This window comes from Diachasmimorpha longicaudata, chromosome 3 (genome assembly GCF_034640455.1).
Source record: "Diachasmimorpha longicaudata isolate KC_UGA_2023 chromosome 3, iyDiaLong2, whole genome shotgun sequence".
Lineage (NCBI taxonomy): Eukaryota > Metazoa > Arthropoda > Insecta > Hymenoptera > Braconidae > Diachasmimorpha > Diachasmimorpha longicaudata.
In genome coordinates this window covers 9061938-9088709 of record NC_087227.1, presented here as the reverse complement: position 1 = coordinate 9088709, position 26772 = coordinate 9061938, and the positions used below count along the sequence as shown (strand labels likewise).

At 38.1% G+C, this 26772-nt stretch overlaps 4 protein-coding genes across 17 annotated transcripts; 2 read left to right on the top strand and 2 right to left on the bottom strand.

Annotated features, from left to right (window-relative positions):
• Positions 1 to 13: 13 nt before the first annotated feature.
• Esyt2 (Extended synaptotagmin-like protein 2) lies at positions 14 to 7544 on the bottom strand. Of its 5 annotated transcripts, none has more exons than XM_064117373.1 (11): positions 7151 to 7544; positions 5728 to 6137; positions 5313 to 5453; positions 5096 to 5172; positions 4809 to 5021; positions 4371 to 4662; positions 3624 to 3709; positions 2023 to 2071; positions 1712 to 1801; positions 824 to 1632; positions 14 to 754 (listed from the first exon to the last, which is right to left on the bottom strand). In XM_064117373.1, the coding sequence occupies exons 2-11, from the start codon at positions 6085 to 6087 to the stop codon at positions 427 to 429; spliced, it is 2445 nt and encodes an 814-aa protein (XP_063973443.1). In that variant the 5' UTR covers positions 6088 to 6137; positions 7151 to 7544; the 3' UTR covers positions 14 to 426. The 5 variants fall into 5 exon arrangements, with proteins under 5 accessions (XP_063973443.1, XP_063973438.1, XP_063973441.1 ...); XM_064117368.1 differs by lacking the exon at positions 3624 to 3709 and adding an exon at positions 2998 to 3098; XM_064117371.1 differs by lacking the exon at positions 3624 to 3709 and adding an exon at positions 2496 to 2587.
• Positions 7545 to 7655: 111 nt separating this feature from the next.
• LOC135160634 (probable serine incorporator) lies at positions 7656 to 11088 on the top strand. Of its 9 annotated transcripts, none has more exons than XM_064117387.1 (8): positions 7656 to 7822; positions 8185 to 8349; positions 8469 to 8948; positions 9042 to 9225; positions 9354 to 9554; positions 9652 to 9678; positions 10151 to 10298; positions 10384 to 11088. In XM_064117387.1, exons 1-8 carry the CDS (start codon positions 7796 to 7798, stop codon positions 10520 to 10522), a joined length of 1371 nt encoding a protein of 456 aa, XP_063973457.1. In that variant the 5' UTR covers positions 7656 to 7795; the 3' UTR covers positions 10523 to 11088. The 9 variants fall into 9 exon arrangements, with proteins under 9 accessions (XP_063973457.1, XP_063973456.1, XP_063973453.1 ...); XM_064117386.1 differs by having other exon boundaries at positions 10148 to 10298; XM_064117383.1 differs by having other exon boundaries at positions 10136 to 10298.
• On the bottom strand, positions 11085 to 19503 carry Drd (drop dead). Of its 2 annotated transcripts, none has more exons than XM_064117374.1 (12): positions 19078 to 19503; positions 16451 to 16606; positions 15205 to 15425; positions 14648 to 14856; positions 14283 to 14538; positions 13793 to 13953; positions 13547 to 13715; positions 13280 to 13473; positions 13047 to 13176; positions 12772 to 12964; positions 12177 to 12322; positions 11085 to 11823 (listed from the first exon to the last, which is right to left on the bottom strand). In XM_064117374.1, exons 1-12 carry the CDS (start codon positions 19349 to 19351, stop codon positions 11686 to 11688), a joined length of 2247 nt encoding a protein of 748 aa, XP_063973444.1. In that variant the 5' UTR covers positions 19352 to 19503; the 3' UTR covers positions 11085 to 11685. The 2 variants fall into 2 exon arrangements, with proteins under 2 accessions (XP_063973444.1, XP_063973445.1); XM_064117375.1 differs by lacking the exon at positions 19078 to 19503 and adding an exon at positions 18421 to 18591.
• Positions 19504 to 21330: 1827 nt separating this feature from the next.
• On the top strand, positions 21331 to 26689 carry LOC135160637 (uncharacterized). Its single transcript, XM_064117395.1, has 5 exons — positions 21331 to 21566; positions 21805 to 21931; positions 23434 to 23536; positions 24508 to 24738; positions 24912 to 26689. Exons 2-5 carry the CDS (start codon positions 21929 to 21931, stop codon positions 24971 to 24973), a joined length of 399 nt encoding a protein of 132 aa, XP_063973465.1. The 5' UTR covers positions 21331 to 21566; positions 21805 to 21928; the 3' UTR covers positions 24974 to 26689.
• Positions 26690 to 26772: the final 83 nt, after the last annotated feature.

Sequence of the window (26772 nt, the reverse complement as noted above, 5' to 3'; positions counted from 1 at the left end):
ATACGAATACCTCTCTGAAGATGATTAAATCTTTATTTCAGCACATTGGAGGGAATTTGACAATGTTCATCAACAACGAAAGTGTGTAGCAAAAAAATACTCATAAATATTTGAAATTTTTTAACAATTCTTATCGCTGTAGTTGTAGGATTTCCTTCAGCATACTATAAATATGTCGGTCTTAGTCGTGACAAGACAGAAATGGATGAATCAACGTCCTTCAGGTACTATTTCACTACTACGATGGAAAATTAACTCATCCATTTGCATCAACTCACCACTACATCCTTGACCATAAAGAAGCGTCATGTAACAACACAATAGATGCCAAATGTTTGAAAAATTCGTGAACAGTAGCATAAATAGAGTTCGTTTAGCACTATTGATTCACATAGAAAATTTGAAAAAGCTCGATTATCCAGACATTTAATCCTTGACCTCTGGTACGAGATCGTACCAGGCGGATGTGGCCTTGGAGACATCGATCTCCGCGAGATTCAGGTGAACCTGACCCATGACTTTGGTCCCCGTTGACAGCCAGGCCTTCTGCGTACACACGGATATTTCCAGTGTGCGAGAATTCAAATCTCCCTGGGATACGATGTACTCGAATTGTTCATCGTAAATGGGATTACAGTTATCCTTCATCACGACAGTTTTTCGTTTTGTTTCTTTGTGTTTGTCTGGGAGAAGATACAGCTTCACATAAGGATCTGGGATGTTGGTGGGATCGTTGTGCGGTAGTGGTAGATTTCTGTGGAAAAGTTAATGCGTGAGAAATTATGTCATTTCATTAAAATCAAATTGAGTCAAATTCACTCACGAAATTTTATGCACCACGACCATCAACTTTTGCCTCGGAACGCTGTACCGCAGGGTCAGCTGAATCCTCCCGAGCTTGAACTCGCCAGCTGAGGACATGACACTGGGGTGCCGATGAAGAAGCCCCGGAGGAAGATTAGTCTCTGATGCATACGTCGGTGTGATGGTCTCCTCGTAATTCCCCTCATCAACCGTTTCAGGAAGATTGCCTCCCTGATCGGACCCAGGGTTCACCGTCGAGCTCTGCAACGACTCCTTGGACATTTGTTTCTTCAGTGGTGTTGATGGCATACTGCTACTCTGGGAGCCACTGATGTTGGACTCCTGTCGATCAATTCTCCTCTTCAACGCGTTAATGTCCTCGTCTTCTTCGTCCTCCGGGACATTTTTAGGCCCGTCGTACTTGAGAATTCTCAGGGTCGTGGACATGATCAACTTGCTCTCTGGAGATGCATTGACGAGATCATAAGGCTGTTGCATATCCTCCATGTCGACTTTTGTCAAAAGATTCGCAATATTGTAGACAAGTACCCCCACAACACTCCCTGTTTTCTCGTCGACGATCCGAATATTCAGATTGTTGGTTTCGGGATTAGCTACCAAGAAGGAGAAGCCTTGCTCCCAAATTGGATCGCAGGAGCGAAGCATTGTGGATGTGCGCTCAGTCTTGCTGCCAACAGCTGCCTCGAGGAACACATCTGGTTGTTTGCTACCACGAAGACACGGCAGATTCTTTGCCGAGTCGATGAAGACTGTCAACAGAGCGGTACCCATGGAGGTGACTCGCAGTTGTTGTGTCTCCATCAGGGCCTAAATGGGGTAATTAGACAATTGGTCGGGGGTTATAACGATAAATGAGAGGAATCATTCAATCGAGAATATCACTCACCGCCTGGAGGTCCCCAGGATTTTTAGAGAGGCTTAGCCACATCATTCGGAGGTGGACCATCCCGTGTTTGGCGAATTCAAGAGTGAACCACTGAAACGGATAGAATTTATCATCGGTTCGTTTCTTCTACCATCAAATAATGACAGGATGTCCACCTGGATTTATTTTCCCGATCAAATTTATAGATGTTATCAATTTGTACGAAAATTGTGCCTCAAATTTCATATAAAATATCTCGGAATTTTTCCGAATTTCCAGATTTCTCAAATGGCTGGACACCCTGTGGTGATAAAAGTAAACTAGAAACTTACTGTGTCTATGATCCCCTTCTCCTTGACACGGCTGACGTCAGTAGTAGCTCTGAATTGATTTACAACATAAAATCACTTAATCTTCATCATTCAGCAAAATTAAATTTCGCTGTGAGCGAAAGCTATCGTATGCCTCGAATAACTAGCACGGATCAAAACATTTCTTCAACCGAAATTAGTAAATGCAGGAGGATAAAATAATATAAATTATTCTGACAGTTATGGTGCAAAAGGCAACAATTAATTAGGAAAAACACAATACATGTTTAACTAATGCATACAAAAAAATGCATATCATCAAAGCACTGGCGTTACTTTCCCATGCACAGTCAGATATAATCGACAAGATTCTGTTTTTTTTTTTCTAGAGTGCATCTGAGATGCATGGAATTGTCTCAGTGTTTCTCTAATATCATTCAACGTCTGGAGTAACAAATTCAAATTTTTCAATTGATGTGGTAATATGATAATACCTTCCGAGCGGATCATCAGTGCCTGTGTTGTCTTTGTCAAAGAGTCGAGTTATGACTGTATTGGAGGCGCCTGCACTTTCTTCCACTATAAACTTCCACCACACAAGCCATTTTAGTACACGCTTCCAAAAAAAACGCTTAACGATTCCAGGATATTCAATTATTTTGACGATTTTCTCTCATTTAGGTCCTCAACAATTGCGTAGTTGGCCATGAAAGACATTTTACTTTGATTTCCTTTTTCCATTTGAAAAATAGAAGAATTGAATATCCTGATGAGAATGTTGGATGATTAGTGCGCGAAACAAATAATTGACAGTGATAATGAAATGCCACAGTGGCAAGCGACAGAAGCAGTTGTAATATATACGTTAATAAATTAATGATCATTTGATCTATTGAGAGAAGAGTTGGCGCAAACTTCAACTATTGATTATTCATATCGCTCGATAGCACTCTAGTCAGGGTATTGCCTCAAAGAGGGCGAATTTAACTCGACTACCTTCCGAGCAAATCATCAGTCTCAACCCCAGGAATATTGGGATCCCAGTCCCAAACAGATATCGCAGCTTCTAGTCCCAAACTCCATGTATCGATCACAGTCTGAGTGACACAATAGACAATGAATGGTCATGGTTATACTATACGTTTAAAAGATGTCCGCAAAGATTTTTTTGTTCTCCTCAAATTTATCATTAAAATTGCGTGAATTTTCTTATATCTTGGATACACGAAAAAAATTAAATATGATTAATAAATCATCCATGGATAAAACCCTCCATTCTCGATCCCTCTTCCTCCAAATTGATAAAGCCTTCATCTGAATTTCAGTATTCAGTGAAATTAAATTCATCCACGATTCCCACACCTCTAACAAAATCAATACTGAAGAGATAAGGCCTAATAAGAAAAAATGTCCAGAGCAAGAAAAGTGTCTGATGCATTTAACTGACGACTTTTCACCTCTGTCTGACTGGAATGATCAATCACTCCCACAACCATTGCCCAAGCAAATACCACGACTACAGCTAACGTATAAAGCATAGTTACCTGATTACACAGGTACATTGATTTAGCACGACACAGATTATACATATGTTCTATCCATGAATTATCTAGATATCTTACCTGCCGAGAAGCTCATCTTCCTTGGTGTCGTCCAAGTCCCAGATAGATATTCCGACTTGTTGGCCGACGGCTGATGTCACCATACACTAATTCCGTACAACACACCACGCATCACATCACAAACACACGTGTGAAAAATCAGTAGTCAAGTGGTTAGTACAATATTACTCTAGTCAACAATCAGTTTTTGTTGATTATCTTTGAACATTAAGGGACATAACGAAATTTTTGCAAAAATCGATCCCTCATTTTGATACTGAGATCAGAGATCGGCATAGTAATGAGAGTAAAAAACGAAATAGATAATTTGGAAATCCGTAATGAATAAGAGAGATTCAATCATCATTAGTGACTAAGCCGAAAATATGTACTTGTGCTGCATAATGATCAAATAATATTTTTGCCGATCTCTGCCCGCGTTAAAGGAAAAAAACTGATTTGCTGTCCCTTTGAGTGGAATCGATTTATTCCATTTTACCACTTCACCACTGAAATATCTAATAAAACATTAACAAAATCGATTCTACTCATCAACTCATGAGAGCCAATTCAGAATAAAATATATAAAAACGGTTAAATTTTGAAGAAATAGCATGTACTCATTAGTACTTTGAAATCCTAAAAATCTAAGATTCTGCCCGACAAACAATTGTTGTGCATTCATGAGCGAAGCACGTGCATGGAACTGCCCCTAATTAATCATCAGGAAATTATGAAATGGAATAATTTAAAAAAATCGTCACATACCTCGCACCAAAAGTCCCACTTGGGATCGACTGTATTGTCAATGGTTTTTGTTCTAAATTCTTGGGAGCCAACGCCGATGATGGCGTAAGGATCCGACTTTCCTTTTCCTAAAACACCGATATCTTTTTTCATTAAATGTTTTGCTTGCACCACGTGGATTCGCAGGATTCCCTCGGGCTCTGGCATTTTTAAAATCTCAGCGGGAATGTCGTGTCTCAGAGGAATAATTAATTTGTGCGGAAGGACTAGAAATCGTCCAAATTGTTCTTTGATGACTTTTCTAAGGGCCTGTCTGAAAAAATAATTGTAAATAAAAGGCACATTAATTAATCGTTTGTATTTTCCCCTATAAAAAAATTGCTGAAATAATTACGCCCAGAGGAATTGGGAATTTAATCATTTAGTTGAACATAATGTTGAGTGATCAGCAATATTTACTTTAGACCAGGAAAATCGAGAATGTCAGCAGCACCAACAAGATTGAAATCAATCTCAGGGTTATTTAAGAAGAATATCTGTACCCCTCCGACGAGTGGCATTACAGTTAACATCGGTTTTAGGACTATCCGGAGCATTCCACGAAGCTGGAAGTCCCGTATTCCACCCTTGAAGGTGCCAAGGGTGAAGGAAATATCGCAATCTCCAGCGTATCTACAAGAATCGTTTACAGTAGTTATTCCCTTTGCTTTGGGATTTCTAAAACGAGTTAATGAGACGACACTTACAGTACTTCACAGTCCAATATAATTTCATTCCTAGATGTATCTTTCTCATACGTTTTTATTCCGTAAATTTTTGGTGGCTGCAAAATAGACAATGAAATAGAATATGAAATTGCCATCATTAAGTACAAAGACATTCTACACGGAGATATTGATTACTGGAATGAGTGCATCCCACTGCGCCTCGTGCTAAACCCTTGAATAATAATCAGACACTTACAATGCGACCCAAAACCAATCTTTCAAATTGGAACCCTGGCATTTTGTACTCCGATAGTGCTTGCACTATTGCTGGCTTTATCGACTCCATCACCAGGTTACGCACAAAGTGATTCATGCCAGGCCAAATTTTGTAGAGTACCTGCAGAGGTGATTATTCTTAGATAATTAAATTCTGTGAAAGTGACGCGTCAATTCAAGGAGTGTAACGTAGACAAAATTTTGCAACGTTACCGATTCATTATAAATCGTTCCACAGAAAAGTGGCACAAGTACTAGACTTCCAAATTTGGATTTTGAATTATAAAGGTATATTCTCTGCCACTTTCGTAACAAAATGTTTGGAACGACCCGCAAAACTGTGACACATGTTGGGGAATGTTCTAATTAGTAAATTGATTTATTGATTTACTCACTTTATTCAACCACTCAGCTCTATCAAAGTCAGGGAAATAGACCCAAGAGGGTAAATCATTCATTCTGTTAGTGATGACGTCCTTCTCGTTAGCTAGAACCGTCGCCTGAGCAGTTAATCTCTTTAGCTCATTGTTTTTACTGCTCTCGTATTTCCATACAGAGAGGAACACTGGAGGTAGCAACCAAGCAACACTCCAGCGCATGTACCCGAAGCTCCAGATAACTCCAACAGCCGCCAACTTCATCAGTAACGACAGGGTGAAAGATCCTATTGTCATGTAAGAGGAAGTTGGTGGCATTTTTTCCTCCTCCGCCTCCTCCACTTTAGGGACTTCTTTTTCTACTGTGAGGTCACTCATGATTTATGATGTTCTTCAATTATCGGAGAATCAAGTGGACATAATGTCAGCTGTAAATAGAACACGGCGATGAAGAATTCAGGGGAATAGCCTGACTCCATTATTTCTCATCTGTGTGAAGGAAGGTTTAATGTGATATCTAACGATACATTGGATGGTCTCACTAGTTAATAATTTGATAGTTCCTCATTAGCTCAATGACGCCGAAAAGAATGCCAATTAATTAGTTTCTTATCATGCCGATAACGAGCTCGACCGTGGAATATCAATATTTTGAAATATTTAGGTCAAATCGGGCTCCAATGAAAGCTCTGGCATTCCACTACGAAAATAGAAAGTCTCTCTCCAGAAAAAATTGTCCAACTAGGAAAACTACCCTGTACTTTACTCAATACGAGTTGTCAGAAACCAGTAATTGAACAAATGACACGCGATAATAATAGAAATATGGAGCTGTTTGGAAACTGAAAAATGTCACATCCACCTCATTGGGCGTTTTCCTCAGGAATATCAAAATCGGTTCAACTACTAGACAACTCCGAATACTGGGTAGCCTCCGTATTTGGACACCCTCATATGATCAGTCATAAAAAATTTAAAAAGCCGTTAATTTCACTCCATGCCTGGCAATTAAATTCCACAATTTCCCAGCCAGTTCAATTAAACCGCTGATGGTTTGAAGAGTATCAACTATCAAACACCACTACAACCTTCACGACTATACTTCTGACTAATAATTCACCGCGAGAAGTATTAAAAAGTATGACGCAAAAGTGTTCAAAAAACAAGCACAACAATATTCATCAGAAATCGAGTGACTAATCGACATTGGAATGTTTCCAGCCGACCATAAAGATGAATGATATCTCCATAATCACTCATTGTTTATATATAATGAGGGTTTATTATGCACCCCTATTCAGTAGATCTTGAGATAATCTTGGAGTACACAAAATTTTCTAAGTAATGGTCTCTAAGACCCTTGAAAAGAATTGAATTGCCAATAATTCCTGAAGATAAATAACAATTGAATATGGGCGATAATGCGTTATGGGGTACGTACCGTTTTCTCCGACACTCCGGCTGAAAATAATCTCCCACAATGGTTTTACCGGTCTAATCCTGTCCAGGCCTCCCACAACACTCTCGGTTCGTCTCAATTTAGGCGCCAACACTACCCGGAGGAACGATAACAAAATAAGAAAAACGGTACATGCGCAGGCACAATAAACACTCGATGACGCTTATCACATTTTTCGATCGAATATGCACACACAGGCAGTCATGGGGTTATGGTTGGAGGCATCGAAAGGCCACGGTGGGTCAGCTTATTTTGTGGCTTAGAACAATTACTAGATGAGTCGGTCTGCGCTCAAAGATGTAACAAAAAAACGTCCACCCACTATTACATGTCCAAGATTCCACCTTCACTGTCCAAACAACAAGGACACCGGCTGCCAATATGGCGGCTTCCCCCTCCAATGTTTTCTTACGATTGAGAGTGAAGTTAGTCACGAGTGCGCCTCACAACGGTTCGATAGAAGTGCATCAGCCTCTGCACGCCATTAGGTTTCCTTCTCCGCAGTCAGCTGTAATCACTCAACATCCTGCGCATTATCCTAAGGAAACGACAATTTTTGGAGTTACGAGGACTTGGATTGTTGAAAAAGAGTTAGTGGATACGGGGGGTTAATACCAGTAGTGGAAAATGGGTCTCATTTGCTCCACAGCGCAGGTAATGTGTTTGTGATTTCATATGACGTATAACACAGATTTAATCTGTTTTTTTTTATTCAAGAATTAGTTGAATGAGTCATAAATTCGGTAGAGAATCCCCAAATAGGATTATTTGCATGCACATTTTGGTTGTAGATGTTTTAATATCTTGGAAATAGTTATTATAACGATTATTTGGCTTTACAATAGAGGTTCCTAGGAACATATCATTATTTCCCTTTGGTTACAGCATAGATATTTTTAGAATCTCCAGAATAATCTTCAGATATTTCTAAAATTTATGGTTTTCAGCTGCATTCGGCAGTTTCCATATATTTCTATTCCATGGGACAGAGAAAATAATTTTATGTTTGTCCTCAGCTGGCCTGCCTATGTGGCAGCACTGCCTGCAGTTTTTGCTGCTCTCAATGTCCATCATGCAGAAACAGCACCAGCTCCAGAATCATGTATGCTTTGTTACTGATGCTGGGAACAATTGCTGCCTGCATTACTCTCGCTCCAGGTTTACAGGACACATTGAAAAAGGTATTTGATGCCACTGATATGACTTTCGTGTTCCAGGCATTTTCATTTCTATTTTCCATTTATAAGATGTTGTATTTTAATGTTTGGATTTAACATGAATGATTAATTTGCGTCTCCAGGTACCATTCTGCACCAACAGTACCAACTACTACCCTTCATCATACACAGTGGACTGCGACTCAGCTATTGGTTATCTCGCTGTTTACCGAATCTGCTTCATTATATCGTTATTCTTCTTCCTAATGTCCAGCATGATGATTGGGGTAAAGAGCTCTAAAGATCATCGCGCTCCGATACAAAATGGCTTCTGGGCCATCAAGTATCTGCTCATAATCGGCGGTATCGTTGGTGCCTTCTTCATGCCTGAAGGATCCTTCGGGCCTGTCTGGATGTACTTTGGAATGTTTGGAGGATTCTTCTTCATACTCATTCAGTTAATCCTCATTATTGACTTTGCTCACTCGTGGGCTGAATCCTGGGTCGGCAACTATGAAGAGACTGAATCAAAAACTTGGTATGCAGCACTGCTGGGTGCAACTTTCTTCAATTATTGTCTGGCCATTGCCGGTGTTGCACTGCTCTTCGTTTATTTCACACTGGTGAGGATAATCATTTAGTCTTGACTACTGAAAACACCTGGAGAACGTCTTGATGAGGAGACAATTGATCGTTTGATTGATTTTTTATTGCAGCCAGACAACTGTTCCCTCCATAAGTTCTTCATTTCATTCAATCTGATCTTATGTGTCATCGCCAGTGCTGTATCAATTCTTCCCAGTGTTCAGGAGCATCAACCCCGCAGTGGACTACTCCAGGCGTCTGTCGTGTCTCTCTATGTGGTATATCTGACTTGGAGCGGAGTTTCCAACAGTCCAGGTACAAATGTTATTCTTGCTAATACTACGACATAAATCAATTCCCCTGTTATGAACTCGGGAAAGAATATTTTTCTGCGCATCTCTCAAAAGGCATATAATGTGAATAGCAATTGATTTTTTTTCTAGATCATGAGTGCAACCCGGGATTATTTGGATCAATCGCCAGCAACAATGTGAAGGATCAAAACGAAGTAGCCTTCGACAAAGAAAGTGTTGTTGGTCTCATAATCTGGTTCAGCTGTGTTCTCTACAGTTCTCTCAGGACCGCCTCCAAGTCATCCAAGATAACCATGTCTGATAAAATTCTCGTTAATGACAACGGTGCTGGTAAGTTTCAAATTCATATCACTTTCTGCATTTTTTTGTCTTTATGTTGAATCATTACAAAGCAATACGAAAATATTTCATGCTGTTCGCAACTCAGGAGATCCTTCTCTGATCGACAATGAAGGTACGCACATACTATCAATTATCTAAAAATACACATACGTAACACATAGTTCATCATTAGACAAAACAGCCGAATTTTTATCATGATTATTGACTTAGTAGATGTAGTGGGCCGAGATGGGCAGAAACATAATACTACAGTTATATTTATTCCAGTGTATGAATGTTCATTGATATTGAATAATCATCTAATCAGTAATAAAACGCGATAATGTTACTGCAAATAGTTTTTATGCCGATGCCTTGTAGTGTGTGCCTGCCTTTGTCGGCCTATGTTTTTTTAGTTGAAGGCTGTTATGTCTTTTCATTATCTCTTATTTGCATTAATTAATGCACACCAGAAATTTAATCGTTCTACTGATTTCGAGTGGTGAATCGGGAGAATGAAATTTCTGATTTTATTTAAAAATTTTCTGCACGTTTATTATTTCGTTTACCGTTTCATCGGATATAAATAGATTATGTTGCAGTAGAAGGTCGTAACGATGATGCTGAAGGTGGTGGTGAAACCAAAGTTTGGGACAACGAGGAGGATAAGGTCGCCTACAACTGGAGTTTCTTCCACCTCATGTTTGCTCTCGCAACTCTGTATGTCATGATGACACTCACCAATTGGTACAAGTAAGAATCGTCCTTTTATGGCATCATTATTCGCTAATAAGACTCGGCTTGAACATGCGCAATTAACATTCCGTTGTATCCTCAGGCCAAATTCGTCGCTGAAAACACTGAATTCCAATCCAGCTTCCATGTGGGTGAAAATAATATCATCATGGATGTGTCTCGGTCTTTACGTCTGGTCTCTTGTAGCTCCTTCGGTCTTGACCAATCGTGATTTTTCTTAAATTCTCCAGTGCGCATTTATTGTTAATTGAAAAATCCGTGACTTCGTTTTAAATTTAGCAATGATGGAAGGAAACAAGATGAATTAACCAGCAATTGATGTAATGCAGGTTCAGTTTGTTTTCGTGGAAATGAGAAGTGCGTAACTGGTTTGCAGGAAAAATCTATAATGAAACAAATAAATATTTGGAGTCTGAAATAATTCTTCTTGTTTACCCTCCACTATTTATTCGAGGATAAATACTGAAGAAAGTATACCATAAGTTGGAAATATTTCCTGATATTTCCATGAACTGCGGTTTGAGCTAGTATATCCTTTATCACAGTTTTTTTTTATTACTATCTATGATACTTGGTAATTTACATCAACAGATTATAAGTTCTCCTTTATATGAAGAGTAGAGCGCTTGTACATATATACTCAATGTGATAAGATAACCGATTATACTTTTCGCTGTATAATTGTAATAACTGTGAATAATTATAATTTCATGATGTAATAAAATCAATGATTATTAATCGTCAAGGAAATTAAACGATATGAATAAACAGGTAATATGTATACAAATATTTTTATTTATTATATCCCAGATGTTTGTCATGAAACGTCACTCTTAATTAGTTGGTATAAAAGTGGAAATAACATAAAAAATTATATCTAGTTAATCACTGTGCACATTACAAATTATTTACAATAGGAAAGAGTCGCTCTGAAAGGTTGAACTTGGAAAGTTCCAGAAATTTTTCATAGATTGCACGAAGAACACACAAATTTTTTTAGAGCCACCGAATTCTCAAGTCAGTTCAAGTATTTTTTGCATTAAAATATTTTTGAATTGAAACTAAACAACTATGAAATTAATTAATTCAATTCTATTTGGTTTGAGAAACCCCTTGGTTGTCACGGAGTTGTCCTCGTCTTTAGGACGAGTACCAGTTATATATTTTGATTTTGAAGAAATATTTAGTTCCGAATTTATTTGTATAAGTAAAGACGTTCTAAAAAACGTTGTTCTTCTCTGTGCACACGACTTATATAAATACAGAATCGTAAAAGTGGCACAATACGGGCAAGGCAGAGGGACTTACGCCTCTAAATATTTAAAAGCATAATCAGACTATAATACAGTAGTCACAATTGACCATTTTCACTCGGAGATTTGGCTTATTCAGCTTTCAACGATTTTGAATGCGTCGATGGCTTCCTCAGGAGGTAAGTCTTGATGTTTTGGAAGGGCGAATCGAACAGGAGAGTGAGGATCACTGACGTCAGGATTATCCACCCTAGCTCGTGAAAATTGAACTGCAATAAAATGGATGGATTACAAAGGCAGAATTTCAAAGTAAAATGTGATGCCTCTCGATATTTTATTGTACGATGGCACATTGTCCAGTAGAAAAATTCCGTAATTATTATTCTGCTTCAATATTGTCTCGAAATTCTATAAAACAATTTCAACTTTTATTTCATCACTCTGCCTCCCCAACTTTGTCAATTTTTCCTCCATAAACTAGGCCATTCCCAGGAACTTCTAAATGAGATTCGTAATTCGCACGAGGGACTCCATAAAATCACACAAGTTTTATCCTTGGGGTAAAAATCAACTCGTTTTTTTTTTCTCTCTACCCGTACACTAATGGAATAAAATAGTTTACCAGCATTCTGAAGAACTCGTAGTGCTCGGCACTTCTCGTCTTTCCAACATTGAAAAAGAAGACGGGAAACTGCGTGAGATAAATGGCGTAGCTCAAGCGTGTACAGATTAGGAAGCCTCTCCATGCGAAGAGCCCGCTGAACCATCCTGTAAACGTCAGTAATTAAGACAACTGCTTGGACAAAAAATAAGAGTGATAGTGATCTTTAGGACGGCAAGAAAATTTCACTCAAAATGTGAAGGACAGCCCGTGCCTGGCACTTTCTAATTTTTAACAGATTATTCAAGCGTTTTCTAATCGGTGGAAATGGTGAAGAGGATGCAGATCTTTAAGCTTTAAGTGACAAAATTATAGACATCCTATGGGTCTTGAGTGATTTTTAATCTAAGGATATCGCAGTATAGTTCAGAAATTGCCTGACAATGCTATAGAAGTCCTTTCTCATTATTTTCAAATTCATCAAAGAGTATCTCGTAATTTCCCAACTCCTCACTATCTAAAATTGTTCTCTTCCGAAATTAAAGAGAAAAAATCCATTCTCACGTTTCCTCTGGAGCCAAAGATTATACAAAACCATATCTATTTGTTTCCCTACCGCGTGTATTTCCGGTGTGCGAGAGAAAGGCAATCCAGGCAAACAGGGCACACCATCCAATGGGTGCAAAAGCATTGTACAGAGCTGCATGAGTGGGATTATAAACATAATTGATGGAGCCCATTCCAGCGGGCCCAAAGAAAGCTCCAAGTGCCATCAGTGTCGTCAAGGCCCAGCCAAGTTGAATCACTGACTGTGATAAATTATCCATCATTAAATCATGTATCGAGCCGAGATATAATTAATTGACAATATTTTTTTCCATCGACTTTTACCTTGTTGAGTTTGTATCCCTTGGGGCATATTCTCAAGAAGTATCCAACAAAAATACCTATTATGTACACTGTTAATCTGTGAGTTGGTAGAATGTACGACAAATTGGCTGTGTCGAATAATTGCCGGATTCTGAGGATAAATTAGGGAAATGTCAGGACTTGATGAAGTTACGAAAAAAAATTTGAGAGTATCCTCCTGTCATTGCATCATTATATTCAATGAGAGTACTCACGAGGTACCGAAGAACACGTAATTATTCAGTCGTTTGAAATACGTAACGTAGTATCGAAGACCGGTGGAGAAGACGGCTGTTGAGATCAGAATTAAAGCACCCATTTTTGGATATTTGTAGAGAGCTAGAATCATTATTGGAGAGAGGGCGAACAGCTGAGTGTCGATGCCAATGTGATGGGTGTGAGTGAGACACTATTAAACAAAATAATAAATTACATAATTTTAATTGTTACTGAAGGTCCCACAGGTGATACAATATACTCACCATATTTTCGAACCCAAAGTAATTGTGGATGAAAAGAAAATTTCTCCACCAAGTTTTTCTGCAAATGTCTGCATGATGCGTTACCACAAGATTCCACTGCGGTCCAGACCCAATGAATGGCATGATAAACATGCAGAATAGAATGAGAGCACCCAGAGTAGGGACCAATCTACAAATCAATCAAATAAAACATTACGAAATCGAAATTCTCAATACCTTCCAGTGGTTTACGTTAAAAGCAAGTACCTGAATAATCTCGATAAGTATTCCTTCCTCACATGGATTTCCCCAGACTTTCTAAGTCTTCCCACGAATGAATAGGTTGTCAAAAGGCCAGAAAGCATAATGAAGGGATCCGTGTAGAGGCTCGCAGCCCGTCCTATGACGGTCCAAGGACGGCCCAGGTACTATTTCATTTACGAATACACGTGAAAGAGATGAATAATAATGAGGGAAAAATATTTGATATTCAGGCAATATTTTCACAAATTTTTCGTGACAATGACCTTAATTTACTATTTTCGATACTCGATAAATTATTTCCAGTCCGATTCCCTTGGGAATTGATACATATTTTTAAAATAAAATTGCATTAGTTCGGGAAATTCGTTCCTTTGCAAATATGATTTTATTCACTGCTAGAATTTTTCTACGTTAGTGTGGAATTAAATAAAAAACTCAATAACATTCATTAGCAGTTGCGTTTTCCCTCCAAATTAATGTAATTCGTAATTACCTCCGTCATTCCAGTCCTATTGACATAAGGATTGAAGAACAACGCCATGCTCTTATGCGCAACAATGAGCATAAGAGCATTAATCGCCCGGATACCATGCAAAGTAGCAATGTCATCGTCCCCACGTTTCATGGACAAGAGTTTGCGTAGATTCCTCTTCAAGGAGAAGGCAAGAACAATTTCGCTGACATCAGCTCGCAGATGATCGCATAGAGCAGCCACCACCGACAATCCAATGACACTGATGAAGAAAATTCTGTGGACCATTGCAAACAATTATTGCCTGGGGCACACTAGCTTGGGCAACTCTACTCTCACTGTGAAATTCACAAATAAATAATTAGAGAAATAGAAATAGTGATTACCCAACGATTATAGTTTCCGTAGGAAGCGGTTCGATTCTTTGAACTTGACACATTTCCCGATCCACTTTGACCGTGACGTTGATTCCAGTGTGACTTGTGTACTTTGAGATTGTGGCTCTCAATGATGTTTCAACATCCTGAGAGGTACATGACGATGGAGCACAGATTGCCCACTGGACCGTGCTGAATCTTGGCACACGGTGGCCCGGCTGAAGGGTCATTGCATCAAATTCAGTTGATATTTATGGGGTTGTGACATTTACGATGTAATCAAGCGAATGATATTATCGTTTGAAACTTTACGAGAGTGGCCTTGTCGCTCCACGAAACCCAATGGTGCAATGCATCGGTAATTTAATAGCTAGAGGATTGGAGTCTAATGATGACTTTTCGTCATCCAAAGGGAGAGGAATGTGATTTTCATTTCTTCAGACTTTTTTTTTGTGTCTAAAGAATGTCTACAGAGGACTGTAAAATTCAGATTTTTTTTTCCTCTCCAGGAGACGATAGGTCGAAACATCAATGACAAGATGATTGGATTGTGTGGATGAACTTACGTCAGATAGATTACTCCTGAAGGCATAGTGGGAATACACGAGCCGGTGGATCTCCTTGAGATCGCCTCGATTATGATCTACTTCGAGCTGGAGATATGCTAAACAGTACTGACCACGGATACCCCCGGTACCTTGGATGCCCAGACATTCGTCGAAATCGCCGAGCTGATTAATGTTGCCGCTGAGGAGGCCGGAGGGTATTTTAGCGGTTGCATCGAACACTGGAATTTATAATCGTGATAATCCGGTATTAAGTGGTCGAATAACATGGCATTATAAACGAGATAAATTTTTTTAGACGAGTTTTATTGTAGCGCCAAGTGAGAATAGCAGGAGAAAAATTTGACCACGGTCGACTGTTGCTGAGTACCTTTCTCATAATTGCATCTGCAAGACAATGGACCCAAGCCAAATAATAATCAGTCAGACGATTAATTTCAATTCGATAAAAGGCGGAAGTTTAATAAATTCGTTGCGCTGATTTCGCGGAATAATAAAAGTAACAAGCGTTTCTAAATGCGTTATTTGTCTTTTATATTTTTTATTGTTACGAAATTCACTGCTAATAAACTCCCGAATGGATCGATTTTTATTGAATTTCCTAATTTTCTTTTTAAAGTTCAATACTCGACAAAATTGCAACTTCCTATTTCAATTTTTCAAGCGATATTGTGTTTATATCGAGTCATATTACGGTTCGATTTGAATATTAGCATCAACAATATTTTGTTGTTAAAAAAATATTAAATTACAGTATTGACAAATCTTTCGATTAGGGTCAGACGGGTGACTTCCGGACGACGGTTAATTTGACGACTTCAGTGTCCATGGACTATTCCTTAAATAATTTAAAAAATTATACCATCGTGAATCCAGTCCAGAAATGAGAAGTTTCCGGTGCTGTCAATTACTTTCAGCGATTATTTTATTCCTCGATTCGTTATTTTGCTTTCAAATAATTTTTTCCACTAATTACAACATTTGTCAATGCATGGAAGTCATCATAATCCCATTTAGGCAATTCTTATATTTTTTATTTCACTAAAAAACTCGAATTTCCCTCAGCCATCCAATAATTGACCAGTTTACTATCAAAAAACTTCCAGTCGAAAGTAAAATTCTTCGTAATATCAAGTTTTTTCGCGTTATTCAATAATATATTATCATAGTGGAGTGACGACGACAGGTACTACAAATATAAATATCTCCCTCAACTTTCCTCATTCCAATCAATACGTGAACTTACTCTGCAATGCCCAGAGGCTCATTCTCCTGAGTTCTCGATGATATATCTGGGACTGCCTCCTGCACTCCGAACTGACAGTACCAGCAGCCGGATCAAACACCGGAGCAATAGCAAATAATTGCTCAATTTCACTGTCAACTTGATGTTTATACTTGTCTGGAAAAAAATGAAGAAAGTAAGTCTAATGAAAATTGGTCATTTTTTTGAAAGTCGAGGTAACGGAGAGGATGGAATAATGCTTAAATAATTGTCGGTGATTTCAAAATACTATTGTGTACTGGTAAATGATTCTTGCACCAACGACGGACGTGCGTTGTGTGTTAAATGCTAATAACAACCCCGGGGGAAATTGAATCCAGTATATGTAACAGAGACGACGCTTGTGAGGACAATAACGTTATCAATGGGAAATTTTAACGAAAGTTTGGAAAGAGCGGACGGAAGAGTTGACCCGTTTACTCAATATTATTGCGATTAATCGTGTCTAGAGAAACATTTTGGGTGCGTAAAAGCGGGTGATTATGTGATGATCTCATTGGAACCAAAAAAATTAGGAATTCACGCTGAGGATTTCCCCTGCGGTAAATACCAAATACAAAATAAATATGTGGAATATGATGAATATTTAATGTAGCATCTGTAAATTCCTTTTTATCGATTTATTATGAACCCAAGAAAACCTTTGCTCCTGCCATTTTTATGTTAAATCGATTATCCCAATTGATGACTCAATAAAAAATGTCTGAAAGGTCGTTGGAACAAAAAAGCCGATTTCGTGGTTCACCCACTGGAGCTGGGATTTTATACTCAAACTGAATGCGGATATGCAATTTTGACCGATCGATGGAGAAATCAATGCGGCTGACGTAACATTGAAAAATAAAATCGAAACCCGAAACACAAATTTCATTTCTAAAAGCCAATTTTCGAACAAATGGCTTAGGTTTATTTTCCTAATCTATCACTGAAATAAAAGAATCTCTAGAATGAATTTTCAGTGAGGTGAAGGCTCGGATAACTTTAAGTGGCTAGTCAAATATTTCTAAACTCTATGTTTGATTAACTAAAAAAATGGGCACGAGAATTTGTACAGAAACCTTCTAAAGTCCCTAAAACCAAACTGTCTAATGCTTTCACACTCGACTATTTCCCAACATTTCTTGCCATCAGATTCACCAATAACTGAAACTCAACATCGTAACCGTCCAGTTAAAGAGGAGATATTTGTGTCTAACGAAAGTCTGAAAGAAATTGAAAACCAGCGTCGAGAGATACACCTCAATGTTACCAGATGTCCTAAACAAATTATTATTTTCAATTCTCCTGAGCGCAGGTGAACTGTTTTTTCCACAAAATTAATTGATGGACGAATGAAAATAATACCTGATCACCCTAGGGTGATACCACAACTAGTTACCGATTAAGTATGGTATTGCATTACTTTCATTTTACAGACATCCTTGAAATTCCAGGACAAGAAAAAATCATAAAAGTAGGATAGATCATTCAATATTCATTTGAGCTTTCATCGTGACGGATTAACGAATACTCAAGGACAACTCCTATTACTCCTGACTACTTTTCTCTGGTATCATAGGAAAATCGTCATTAATCAATTTATTGCGTGAATTGGTAAAATGTCATGAAAGAACAACATGAAACGTTTCTCGCGCGTTGTTAAATATTTAATCAAGTCAGTAATGAGGGATTTTGTAAGATACAAAAAATGGCTCGACGTTTTCTGTTGCTAGCACGCGTTTCAGTGATGACTAGACAACGTCTCAACAAATATTATTATAAAGGCTATTTTTATATTAATTGTTCATTTAATTTGATACGTCAAAACTCAAAAAAGTTCTGCATCCAATCATTCATTGAAGATTGAAAAAAAAAACAGTTATTTATCTGTAAAATTCTTGAAGCTCGATTTTCCCTAAATCCACAATCAACAAAAATCTGAAATTGCACACCATCCTCTGTATAAAATCAACAATCCCAGAGAAAACAATTCCATCTCTCGAACCACTCTAATGGAAGATGCATCCACTCGTGTATTCGTCCCACGCCGAGAGAAATTCCTCGAAATCCGGGAGTGAAATTTCAAATCCGCAGTAAACCCGAATCAATGGAATAAATATCAACCAAAATATTTATTTAAACAACGTCGGGTGTTGTATATCGATTTCGACACTGAGTGACGTTAAGTTGTGTCTCGCTTTTCAATAAATCCCAGCGCGCATTTACCCTCTACACAGTAGCCACACAAAATCATATGCATTCTTATTCATAGGTAACTCACGAATCGTGTGGAGGATCGCGAAATAAATACAAACGAATAACGTCCTTGCGGTTGAATTTATTTATGCTCATTCAAATGTTAAAATCTCTACTACGCGATCTAATGGAATTGTTGCGCTTCGTGACCTTTGAATTATGCAGAATCCAGTGGGATAACATCTCCCTATACATCAGTGTCTCATAACATTTCCTCCTCATTGTCTCGCTGTCTCGTTATCATCTCGAAATGTTACTATCAATTAATGTAATTCATTTGAATTTGTAATTCATTCCATTGATTCAGGTGTAAATATGAATGAAATAGTTGAGTGAATGAAAAATTGAATTACCGTAGTAAAAATTTGTCTTATCTCTGCTACTCAAGCTCTCATGACTCCAGATAAAATCATTGGCCGTTGCACTCTGATTTTTTAAATTCTCAACAAGATCGACAAACGTAAAATTCTCCGACACGTCCGACTTGTTATGCGTGAGGACCCGCAGGATCTCCTCATCTTCGAGACTCTTGAGACCGGAAGTCGCGAGAACATTCACGCTTTTGGTAGCCAATACCGAAGGACATACACAACACAGGATCCAGATTAATGTCCTGGATATATGCATCTTGTCACAGATAATAATTGTCACACAATTTTTGGTTTATTTGTTATCACTGGAGGAGTTAACGTTTGCTCCCGGGGCTAAGAGACAACGCGCTGATCATGGGACTAGAACATGTTGAGGGCTTGAAGAAGTGATGGCTTGTTTCCACCAAGGTAAGAGTTTAAATGAACACTGGGAGTTGAGGCGAGTCACCTGAGCCCCAGTGGTAGTACCCAGGGACTTGGAGAAGAGGGGTACAGTGACAGCGGATCCCCACCTTCTGGCTAATGTAACCGAAAACTTGATTATTTATTGAGCCAATGCCATTATGAACACGAGCCAAATCAGCTGGAGAACGAGAATCGATGGTGAGGATTTTTCGCTGAATTTTTTAATGAAAAGGTCGAGATCTTTTCGTCCATTAAAAAATTGACCAGACGCTGTGGGCCAGCGTGAGTTGGCTAAATATTTTTTCACTTCCTGATTGGAGTTCTTCTTTGGTAGCTGATGCGATAAAATTTCCCGCCCGAAATTCCCAATTTTTTTTCCCTGTCTAAACAAATGAATAGCGCTTGCCTAATTCTTAATTATTAAATCGATCGATGTGGGAATCAACGTTTGGAATTGAAACGGTTGCCGCGCGGAACTCTTTGTTCGCTAATTGATGACAAAATCCACGAAAGTTTCTTCATGTTAGTGAGAGTCTCCCAGTGCTCTATATAATCACTGAATAAATAAAAATTCAACCTTTTCTAACACCATTCATTCCCTGAATTATCACTTACTCAAGATATTTCTCTTCTAACTACGAGGGTCTGCGACCTTGTCGATCGAATGGCTTTGACGTATACTATCTGCATAACAGGAGTCGTGCTACTTATTTTAATTGACATTGCGACAATGGCTTTCGTTCAAATAATCGACGACAGTGTTGTTCTGTCAAGCTCTGAAAATTCAATTTCCTTGGAAGTCTATAGACCTCGCACAAAAAACCGGTGTTCAAATTTCATGTGCCTTATCTAGGCATTTTTCAGGTACAAAAAACGTGAGAATGAAAGAAAATCCTTCTGAATTTTAAATGAGCAGGTGTCTAAGTATTTTAATTCATGTTTGAACTTCATACACATCAATTTCTCTGGAATTCTTTCCTCCGTGTGAACTCTCTAATCGATTTATCAATTTTACGGCGATACAGCTCCACCTAAACATAACATGATCATTAAAGATCATGGTAGATAGATAAATCAATGTGAAAGGGCAGCAAATATATGATAATTGAATAGTAGAATTTGACAGGTCGTAGAGAATGTGTAAATATTTTTCTTTAAATATTTGTACCCTCCGGCTGGGCTACGCTTAATCTTTCCAATTTTAAATGGACTCAATTGAACGAGTCAAATTTGATCTCATACTTCTATATGAATAGTTGAAAAGTTCTTCGATTATTTCCCATTTGTTGCTAAATGTTTCTAAAAAAAATCTGAATTTTAAAAACGAATTAACATGTTTAGTCACTTGTTCGCCTGAAATTCAGACAATTTAACATTTTACCCAGACGGTTTTTAGTCTAAAAAACGTCTACAAAAGACGTGTGAAATTCACACATTCATTTTTGGATTCTTGTTAAAAAAAATGACTGACCAACACATTCGATGAGAATTGCCTAAAAATAAAAATTCACCCAATATAAAAAACCGCCGCAATGTCCCTAAAATTAAACAATTTACGCCGAATAAATTTTCTGAAAAAAATGGTTAAACCGAAACAAATCCGACCTCAAAATCCTGACAAAAGCCAAGAGATAAATGACTAATCCTCTGCACTCTTCTGTCCTGAAATTCCTCCAACAATTGTCAAAGCCTGGAAACAATTCAAACGGCTGACAGCGGTAACATGCGCACGCTATCAGCTCTTCGCAACAATTCGTGAACCCTCGAGTTGTCTCGGTGAACCGCGAGCCCGTGGAAGGCAAAAGTGTCGAGTGGCGTTGGGAGACGCTGTTCAGCTGTCAGCCCTGGAATGTTCTCATCGTCTCCGTCTGCATCTCATCACTGCGTACCATCGCAATCCTCGTGTGTCGTAGAATCGTATGTGTGACTTTTGCATAATTTTGGTGAAAAAGACTGAAGCAACTGAAGACCCCACTGATGTGCACCCTAAGCCCATGAAATACAACACAAAACTGTGGGACTCGGTGATATTCCGACAACGTGCCCACTGTCATGTGTAATCGTGAGTGAGTAGAACCATTAAATGATCGAGTAGAATTGAAAATAATGAGAAATAAAAAGAAATATACATGACACGGTCAGTGCTTCAGCTAAAAACATGAACCCCGTTGTTTATTTTCATCTTCAATAATTACTCTCCATGACATCCGGTCAAGCTAACGAGTAACCCCTTCGCAAAGACTTGAAAAAAATTAAATGCACAACTCAAAAAACTCACTGACATCGATTTAATCGCATTGACAGTCGTTGTGGATAACGTAATTGAACTATTACGTAGAAAGTTGTCAATCAGTCGTCGAATATTGAGAGGTCGAAAGGAAATTTGAAGTGACTCAGGAACATTAAACCAACCGAGAGATCATTATCAATGGTGAGTGAAATTGTCCACACGTTTTACCTGTCTTTCTCCCTCTCGTTCATGTTATTGCTACACGCACACCTCCTCAATGTTCGGTAGTTAATTACCCCAATTATCCACGTGGTTGTGTTAATTTTCTATGAATAGAAGCTCACCTACACTGAGAGAGATGTGTAGCACACGTTCGAGGACATTATTTTTAACAAAATTACAGTGATTTGGTCGAGGCCCTTTTCATGAAAAATGTGATGATAAATTTTGCTGGATGTACATCTTCCACCTGACCCTATCGTCTATAAATAGACGAGTTATCTTCAAGCCCTGGCATATACTATCCCCCGAGGCCATGCTCCAAGGAGCTGTCAGAGACTCCACTCGTTCCATCTTATTTTACAACGAAAAACAGGAAACGGTGGAGAGGGGTGGTTAATGTTTAGTCGTGGGTATATGATAATTCCCTGAAGGCAAAACGCTGGTAAATTGGCTTTTCGATGATTTTACCGGGGACACAATCAAGGATATCCAAGTATTTCACCCATTCTTTTTTGTCAAGTGCTTTTCTACTTTTGTCGTCGATCGTCTGAGCTCTTATTTAAACACCATTTGACACAGAGTCGGCGAATCTTTTACACTGATTTTATTGTTGTTCCTAGGGTTGTAAGGATCTGAGGGATCGTACGTGGCGCCCGGACACTGAGAAAAAATCCTTCTGCCAAGCATATTGACTTACCACCATTAAATCTATGTAAATATTTCCATAAGACAGACTAATACCGAGTGAATTTTCTTGTAACTGGTACATATTCTTGGCTAAAGATTTTTTTCTCCATAAGGGTCGATGATTATCGGCGAATGAAGAAAGACATTAGTTATTCCTCATTTCTTGAGATTCTTGACATTAACCGTTCAAGGACGGGGCCCTTCTGTTACCGAGTGCTGGGTGCGCCCAATATAACTAGAATTCAACTGTCTCTAATGAGGGGACAATTATAAAACCGATACCAATTGCGACAGGAGTATTGCAGTTTCGATTTTTGTCTGTCGGGTCAACTGATTCTCCACGGATTTTGAAATAATCAGTTTTAAAAGCAAATATTTACATTTGGATCCGTCAATACGATGTATCGATCCCTGTCCCTGAGGGGCTAACTCTTATTAGTAAACTTTGTCGGTAGATTTCAGCGATACAGTCCTCAGCATCAAGGATTCTATCAGCGGAACATAGAGACAACGCTGTCATTTAAATTAATTTAAATTACTTTGAGTGACCAATTTTTTCACGCCATTTAATTTACAAAATTAATGATAATAAAGGATTGAGACTAGCTTGGGAACTCTAGCCATCTGTCAGAGACACTTGGGTATCCTTAAATCACATGCGGTTGAATTAATCATCGCGTATAGTTTCTTAATTTGCAAAAAATTGACCGAGGAATAGGAAGAAATGTAGGAGTAGTGAAAATAGTCGTTGCCACTGCGATTCGGATATTTTTTTATTTTGGGTAATAACTCAGGTGAAGAAGAAGAAGAGGAAGAAGTTAGTCCGCACTGGTGGAGATGACGCGATGCTCCATCGGGCTGTGAGACCGAGGAAGTGCGGCCTTCTACGCACTCAAGGTATTTTTTTCCTCTCTTCGTATTAACGAAGCTTCACAATGACGACTTCGTGAAAGTAGATTAAACGATGGACTTGGGCTTCTATTATTAACATCTCTAACTATAGACGATCATTAATCAGTAATGGCACTAATCTGCTCTGCATTAGCGGTGCGTTTGATTGAGACGGATAATGAGCCTGCATGTGATGATTCAGAATAAAATTCCTAACTAATGCAATTAGATGCGAGGATTTGTTCGTCACCAAGAAAATTGATGAACGCAGATGTTTGTTTTATGAGAGAGACTTTTCAGGTGGGAGAGGACGATTTTTTATCGCAATTGGATGCTCACAGGGGTGATTAATCGTTCATCTTGGGAGATATTGATAAAGTACAAAAGTTTTGATGGATTTTAAAGTATTGAAACTTTTTCACGCAGTAGAGGATTGCAATAAATAATTCGTTTGTATTTTTTTCTTAATCGTTACTATTTACTTAGCCATTATGGTAATGAGAAACTTGGACGAGTTTTCTTTATTTTCTCATGCCATTTTTCATTCACATCTAGTTTTTTTATGCAAGTTGTCCAATATCTCCTCGATGAATGACTTCAAAAAGACATCTGTCAAAGGAAGGTCACAGTGGCTGTCAAAATCCGCCACAGAAAATGTTTAAAAAATCCTCAACAATAACACAACAACTGGCCTACTTCACACAATTATAACAATCTAACAGTCTATTATAACATTCTACTGCAGTAGATGGAGATATTAAAATTACTACACTTTTGATTTGATTATCAAAATTTCCAACCGAAGGGAGCGATATAATTGGAGCTGAATATTTTCACGAAATTCGTGAATCGATTCAATATTAATTAAAGCTTGCCGCTGGCATCGAAATAAACTCACACAGATTCGACAGTATAACACCGAGAATTCAATAGGGAGAAACATCATTGTATTCAACGCTGATTTAATCTTGTTACAGCGTTGAGAATGCTATCGGAAAAGCGTGCCGAGGCAGAAATAGAGGGTGAAGTGGGTGGCAGTGGTGCTGTGACACCCGGATACTCCAATGGCGAGGGTTCAAAGGAGTTTCTATCAACTGGCAGAACTGGTAGACGAAATGCAATGCCGGACATCCTTGGTCAACACGCTGAAACCGGAACCGCGGATTTGCCCACACGTCTTGAACGTTTAACAACAGAATCTCAACATGGTCAGAATTTAATTAGATTTTTAGGATCATTTGAAATCATTCATGTGACCCATGATTTTTAGCCCATTTTTAGTCGCCTGCCAGGGTGGCTTGAAAATTATTTGAAAAGTAAAAATACTGCTCTCCATTGTTGAATAATGGCCAATGATTGATAAGTCTATCAATATTTCCAGATCAACCTGGTACAAGTGGAATGATGCAGCCGGCCTCGCCGACCCAAGAACAAACGGGTTGAACCAATTCTCTAGATACCTCTAAATTTCATGACAAGTATTGTAAGTCTGTCTCCAGGATCCGCAGGATTCTCCCGATGTTGCAGACACTCTGTCAGCTTCGTATTATTGCGATTAAATACTTAATTTCTCCTGACAATTCTACATCTCCATAAATAAATGAGAAAAATTGACGATGCAACATTGAAAAATCGTGTGATATTGTACCAAGCGTTACAACTGTTGTATTTTCTCAAGAAATTCACGCCGATGAAGTTAGTCAATAAGACCATGAATCCTATTTATTTATTTATTTGTCAATTAACTAACGCCTCTGAACACAGCCCTAGTATTATCACAAGAATCTCATCACCCCGAGCTGTAAATTTCGATGAATATCTTGGTAGCTGTGTCGACGACACGTGGCCTACATTGAATAACGATTCCAGAATCGCACAATTTAATGGGGAAAAAAATTATTTTGCAGTCCATCGATTTTGAAAGAACCCAACAGAATGCTCTTTCCTTTTCTCACCCAGAAAAATTTCCCTGGCCATTCGAATGGTACTTATAGGCGAAGGACCCGTAGCAACGAGTGGTACTATTTTTACGTTCAGAATCGATCGATTGTACAATGTCGACAGTAGGACGCGTATTCACATTGTATTCCATAAAATGCCAACGCCTGTATAATAGGATGTCACACAAGGCATCTTCTCCCTTAATTGAAAATACACCTCTGTTGAATTTATTCAAAGGAATAGGTATCCAAGCATTGCTACGGCCTCGTTTCATACAGTTGTCAAATGTATTTTTAATCGATAAATTTTTATGAAAAGCTGTTGCATTTGCTGTGCTGAGCAAGTGAAGACTATTGAGATAATTTAACAACTAAATTAATACAAATAAACCGAACCGATGTTATATGTGGGAATATATTAAAACAGTATGGTGTAAAAACATTCAGCAGAAAAAACAATTTCCTGAATTTTAGACGAGAAAGTGCTTGAACACCTTAATTCTTATTTAACATTCAGAATTTTTTAAAATTATACTTAGATTTTTTGTAGCACCTGAAAAGTGGTTGCAAGAAATTGTGAAATTCAGATATTCGTTTTTACTGCGTTTCTGGTGAACATTCAGCGGCACGTGCACGTGTGCTTTATTGAAATATTCGTGGAAAATATCTGATTGAAAAAAAGTTAATAGAGTTCTATTTTTTTTACAATCCGTTTTGTTGAAGGGTTAAACGTAAAAAATACAAAGAGAAAATGAAATCATCCATTTATTTTTTCTATTAAATGTTTCAGTAGAAATCGTGCAGAAAAGCTGCTGGATTTTTTTTATAGAAATGGACGAGAAACGGATGGAATTTCAACACATTTCCCTCACGAATGAGCCAATTGTCTTTTTTTCATTATTTTTTTCATACGTTCTATTGTGTTGTTTTCTTCCTTATCTGGATTCTAGTCAATTGTGGGCAGTTGATATTATTTTTTATTTTAGGGCATGTATTTTCAAGACAAGTTTACGATTGAATTGAGACATTTATTTTTAGTACCAATTGATATTTATAATTGTATGTAAGAATGGTGCCACATTGAATGACACGTTTCCACTAATTTTTTATGAATAAAAGGGGTGAGTTGACAGAAAGTTTGTGTATGAAATAAGAAATTAGGGAAGTTTGTAACGATTGTATTGAATAAATAAAAGGTTGTTTTTTATATCAAAATGAATATGAAGTTGTCTGCAACGATTCAATTGACAGGACCTTGACCAAAAGATTACTCTCGGGAAAGACTGAGTTTTGACTAATTAT

Excerpts from the sequence above, each read along its gene's own strand:
- LOC135160634 (XM_064117382.1), top strand. The coding sequence starts at position 7,796 with ATGGGTCTCATTTGCTCCACAGCGCAG. Across the intron at positions 8,949-9,041 it reads TCTTCGTTTATTTCACACTG|CCAGACAACTGTTCCCTCCA; the intron begins GTGAGGATAATC and ends TTTTTATTGCAG. Across the intron at positions 9,555-9,639 it reads CGTTAATGACAACGGTGCTG|TTCGCAACTCAGGAGATCCT; the intron begins GTAAGTTTCAAA and ends TATTTCATGCTG.
- Esyt2 (XM_064117368.1), bottom strand. The coding sequence starts at position 6,087 with ATGAGTGACCTCACAGTAGAAAAAGAAGTCCCTAAAGTGGAGGAGGCG. Across the intron at positions 4,663-4,808 it reads CTCGATTTTCCTGGTCTAAA|ACAGGCCCTTAGAAAAGTCA; the intron begins GTAAATATTGCT and ends TTATTTTTTCAG. Across the intron at positions 1,633-1,711 it reads ATCCTGGGGACCTCCAGGCG|GCCCTGATGGAGACACAACA; the intron begins GTGAGTGATATT and ends TACCCCATTTAG.
- Drd (XM_064117374.1), bottom strand. The coding sequence starts at position 19,351 with ATGCATATATCCAGGACATTAATCTGGATCCTGTGTTGTGTATGTCCT. Across the intron at positions 16,607-19,077 it reads TAAGACAAATTTTTACTACG|ACAAGTATAAACATCAAGTT; the intron begins GTAATTCAATTT and ends ATTTTTTTCCAG. Across the intron at positions 12,965-13,046 it reads AGGGATACAAACTCAACAAG|TCAGTGATTCAACTTGGCTG; the intron begins GTAAAAGTCGAT and ends AATTTATCACAG.
- LOC135160637 (XM_064117395.1), top strand. Across the intron at positions 23,537-24,507 it reads CGGCCTTCTACGCACTCAAG|CGTTGAGAATGCTATCGGAA; the intron begins GTATTTTTTTCC and ends ATCTTGTTACAG. Across the intron at positions 24,739-24,911 it reads AACAACAGAATCTCAACATG|ATCAACCTGGTACAAGTGGA; the intron begins GTCAGAATTTAA and ends CAATATTTCCAG.